Source organism: Lupinus angustifolius, chromosome LG02 (assembly GCF_001865875.1).
Source record: "Lupinus angustifolius cultivar Tanjil chromosome LG02, LupAngTanjil_v1.0, whole genome shotgun sequence".
Lineage (NCBI taxonomy): Eukaryota > Viridiplantae > Streptophyta > Magnoliopsida > Fabales > Fabaceae > Lupinus > Lupinus angustifolius.
Genome location: NC_032010.1, coordinates 16,679,097 through 16,683,468, shown reverse-complemented (window position 1 = coordinate 16,683,468; position 4,372 = coordinate 16,679,097). Strand labels below are relative to the sequence as shown.

The 4,372-nt window shown below is 33.4% G+C and overlaps 1 protein-coding gene across 1 annotated transcript; it reads left to right on the top strand.

Annotated features, from left to right (window-relative positions):
* On the top strand, window positions 1,414-3,763 carry LOC109327472 (alanine racemase-like). Its single transcript, XM_019560634.1, has 3 exons — window positions 1,414-1,627; window positions 3,336-3,430; window positions 3,557-3,763. Exons 1-3 carry the CDS (start codon window positions 1,414-1,416, stop codon window positions 3,761-3,763), a joined length of 516 nt encoding a protein of 171 aa, XP_019416179.1.

The following is a 4,372-nucleotide window of genomic DNA, read 5'->3' as shown; positions in this document are numbered from 1 at the left end:
TATTTATTTGTTTGTTTCTAACAACTAACTATTCATCACTTTTGTACATTAGAATACCATTAAACCGGTGTTGGAATTTATTCCACAAAACCGAGATGGTATTCAAAGGTACTTAATAATTATGTAATAGGGGATTGCTTCGATACCATTGTACCGGCGTTAGAATTTATTCTAACAAAGCCGAGATGGGGCAAAGAAGGAATAACTTATTTACATGATTATTAGAAGTAAGTTGTAACTAGAATATTCTTGAAACCAATATACCGGCGTTGGAATTTATTTCAACAAAGCCGAGATGGCGAACAAAGAATAAAACCGAGTTCACTTACTTAATCAAATAAAAAGAAAACACACTGAAATGAGAAAGGGAAAACCTAAACCTTCCTTCCTCTAAAATTTTAAACTTTCAACAGTGTGTTACGCTCAGATATTATGGATGAAGCAGCAACTACTAGACTTCGGTTTAAAGCGTGTGAAAATACCGATAAAATGTGATAACACTTGTGCCATAAATCTATCAAAGAATCCCATTCTGCATCTAGAACTAACAATATTGAACTCAGATACTACTTTTTAAAAAATCATGTACAAAAAGGTGATTGTATTCTTGAATTTGTTAAACCTTAAAGCAATTGGCCAATATTTTCACCAAGCCCCTTCCACGAGAGACATTCTTTGTGTTATGCAGAGAACTTGGCATACTTGATGAAAAATATCTCAACTAATTTGCTTTAGGGTGTTATATGCTTATATGTGATATGTGTTATGAAAGCATGTTTCCTATGCTTAAACTGATTTCACGATTGTTTTTATACTTCTTTAGTGTGTCTAATACCTTGTAGGTAAATGTCTTAGGTATAGTATCTTAGCATACCATAGAAATATAAAAAAATGCACTAAAATCTATCTTAGTTATGTTCTTAATCGATTGTTTTGTGTTTTAATCGATTAATTTGAGTTCTAGTAGCTAGAAAATAAATTTTCATCTTGGTTTAATCGATTAATATGTTGCTTAACTAATTGCTTGGGAGGAAATTTCTGAAAATTTGAAAATTTTAAATTGCTTAATTGATTAACTAATGATCTTAATCGATTAACGATATCATTATATCAGGTTCTAGTGCCATTATGGGTCATTTCACACTAGAACCCTAAATCCTCTTTGTTTCCCCCTTCTAAATATTTTCTCAAAATGAGTGATCTTAACATCTGAAATAGCAAATCCGAATCCTAACATATAATTTCCATCTTCCTACAATCTTCAATTTCACTAAAATCTGAAACCCTAATCTTTCCCCTTTTAGAAACCCTAATCCCAAAACTCGAAAAATCAATTAATCACTATTATACCTGAAAATCATGAGTGAACCACGACCAAGAATGATGAAGACCAGTGCTAAGCATCCACGATGAATGGACATAGGTTCCTCTTCTGCTCAAGGTAGAAGAAAGCACCATGATGACCCTTATTACTCTCGAATCCTCCAAGAAGCTCGTCTAGCTAAATTTCAAGGATGGAAACAAACATACATTCGATATGTGCATGCTGCTTGGCTAGTGGAACAAGGATTTCAATTCCTGCATGGATTAGAAACCCAAGTTGCAAATAAATTTGTGGAATTAAAAGGTAAAATCTATCGATCACTCGTAAGGGAATTCTACAGTAATTTTAGGCATAAGGATGGGATATAAGTAATTTTAGGTAATGGGAATATTGATAAATTTGGTTGAGGAATTATTTCTGGATGATGGAGGATTATTCAACGATGGATCTATGCTAGGAGATTGTTACAATGATTTATGGGATTCATTCGATGCTATTGAAATGTATAAGTCATGTTTAAGAGGACCTTAGTTATATGTACAAGGAGAATTGACCAAGGCTAGCTCATTGTTTGTTGAAAATCGACTTTTGCATTATCAGATTGTGTACATTCTGGTTCAGAGAAACACCAACCATCAAAAATCTCAAATTGATGTTTGCCGTAATGAAGGGTATTGCAGTTAACTAGCCTCATCTTCATCTAGCTTGCTTACTTATTGTATTTTCATCTCCTGTGTTATTGACTATTACGAAATTGACACGTCAAATGTGTGAAGAAGAACTTGCTCCTAACATTGGCATGATTTTGATGAAGACACCAACATCACATAAAAGAAGAAAATGAAGAATACTCATGAAGACAATAAAGACAAATCTTCAAGGATTTAGAATCTAAGTCTTTTAGGTATTTCTATCCTTATACTCTAAATATACAATTAGTAGTAATGCTCAAAAGTATTTTAAAATAAAATTGATAAAAAAAGTATAAATGAAAACAGTATTCAAAATATTGTGTAACAGGTTACTAGATCTAAGTAACTGTGACTAAGTAACAGGTTACCAAAACTAAGTAACAAGTTACATGAGTGAGAAACAAGTTATGCAACAAAAATTAATCAGCATAATCGATTAAACCTTTTGAGTAACCAATTACACAAAACGATAATCAATTACTCTGTTGGACATAACAATTGGGTAATCGATTACAACATGTGAGTAACCGATTACAGCCTGTCAAAATCAATTACTCAGTTGGACAAAATGTTTCAGATTCAAATTACACAGCTTTTAACCAAAACGAAATGGTTTCATTCCAATCAATTCCTACCTTTTTGTAGACGTGTTATGGCTGATTAGAAAGTCTATATAAAGGCATTGAAACTCATAATTCACAACATACAACTCAGATACACAATCTAAACTTTTCTGAAATACTTGCTCTACACTTCTTGCAACTTGTTCTTAACTTTCATAAGGTATTTTCTAAAGTGGCCTTAAGTGTTGTTTCAAAGTCATTCTAACCTTTCGAGCATTAGTAATAAAGTATACAAAAAGATATTGGATTGCAAGAGTTTATACTTTCAAATCTTGTAAAGGCAATCATTGCCATAGTTAACGTTTTCTTCATTCAAAGTACCGAAGTACTTTCCTTCACAAGGGTGTGATAAGAAAAAGGATAGATTCACTTGGAAAGGGTGTTATTCCAAAGAGTGATATAGGTATTAGAGAGTGAGTAAGGTGCGAGGAAATCTTGAGTAGAGAATTTGTAATTGCTAGTCTTAATATCTAGTGATGAAATCTCTTGTGCTGCAAGAGTACTAGACATAGCCTTCGGTGGACAAGAAGGTGAACCAATATAAAATATCTGTGCACTCTCTTCTCCCTTAAATCCTTAAATTTCGTTGATATTTCCTGCATAACTTTTCCACTGCTATTAACTCTTGAATTTTGCAGAAAAATCTGCCATAGTTTTTAAACAACTAATTCACCCCCCTCTTAATTGCCATCTCAGTCTTACAAGATGTGGATGCCATGACTACAAATTCCCGAGAGCACCTAGTCGGTGACAACCTCATTCACAAGATGGGCATTTACAAGTTTGGTAAGGTATGGAAATATCAAGAGGATCACAATGCCAATGTGAATGGTGACTCATCTGATGAAGACATTGCTTCATATCCTAGTGAGCCAAACACTAGATAACCACAAGCTGAGGCAAATGTTGGGCCTTAGGAACAATCTTTTAGCCTTACAAACTTGGACGCCATGGAACAACACCTAAATGCACATATTGATGGCGGTATTCAGTCTTTAAGAGACACTATGGTGACTGAGTTCCAGCAGCAGCAAGAGAGGATAACCATGGATCTAGACAACATTATCTTCATTGTGCGCATCACGCATGGATATTCATCACCACCAGCACCACCTCAGGAATAGTTTAGATAGAATTGTCCACAGTCTAGGGTGTGTGTATATCTTTTGAGATTGCATTTTGTATTTGGTTGTAATATGTTTTGAAGTCATTGTGTACTTCATGTAATTGCTTTGTAATTTCTCGTAATTTTCTTGCTAAATTAGGTTATGCAAGAATTATTGTGTGATCTTTGATTATATCGAACTTGTGTACTTTTTCTTGAATGATTAATATATGTTCTATTTGATTTATACTAAATACCATTAATCATTTTGTGCTAACTTGACTAATTACACAGACATGGATATATCTCGCAATTCATTCCTGCCATAATCTGGTTTTATTCTATTTAATCGATTAACTCCCTGCCAATAATCGATTAATTAAATCAACTGTGCACTTGTTTAATTCTTTTTAAACTGCTCAATCCATTATCCTTGATAACTTACTCTATTAAGTCCAGTAATTTTTTTGAAAATCTTTCCTTGCTTTTGGTTGTTATTATCATATAATATCATAACTTTTTGATCATGCCAAAAGGGGAGAAAGTGTTGTTTGAGTTGGGTTGAAGGTTGCATTGAACTTCCACATTTAATCTTGAACTGCTACCCTTGTATCACCTCTTACATGGA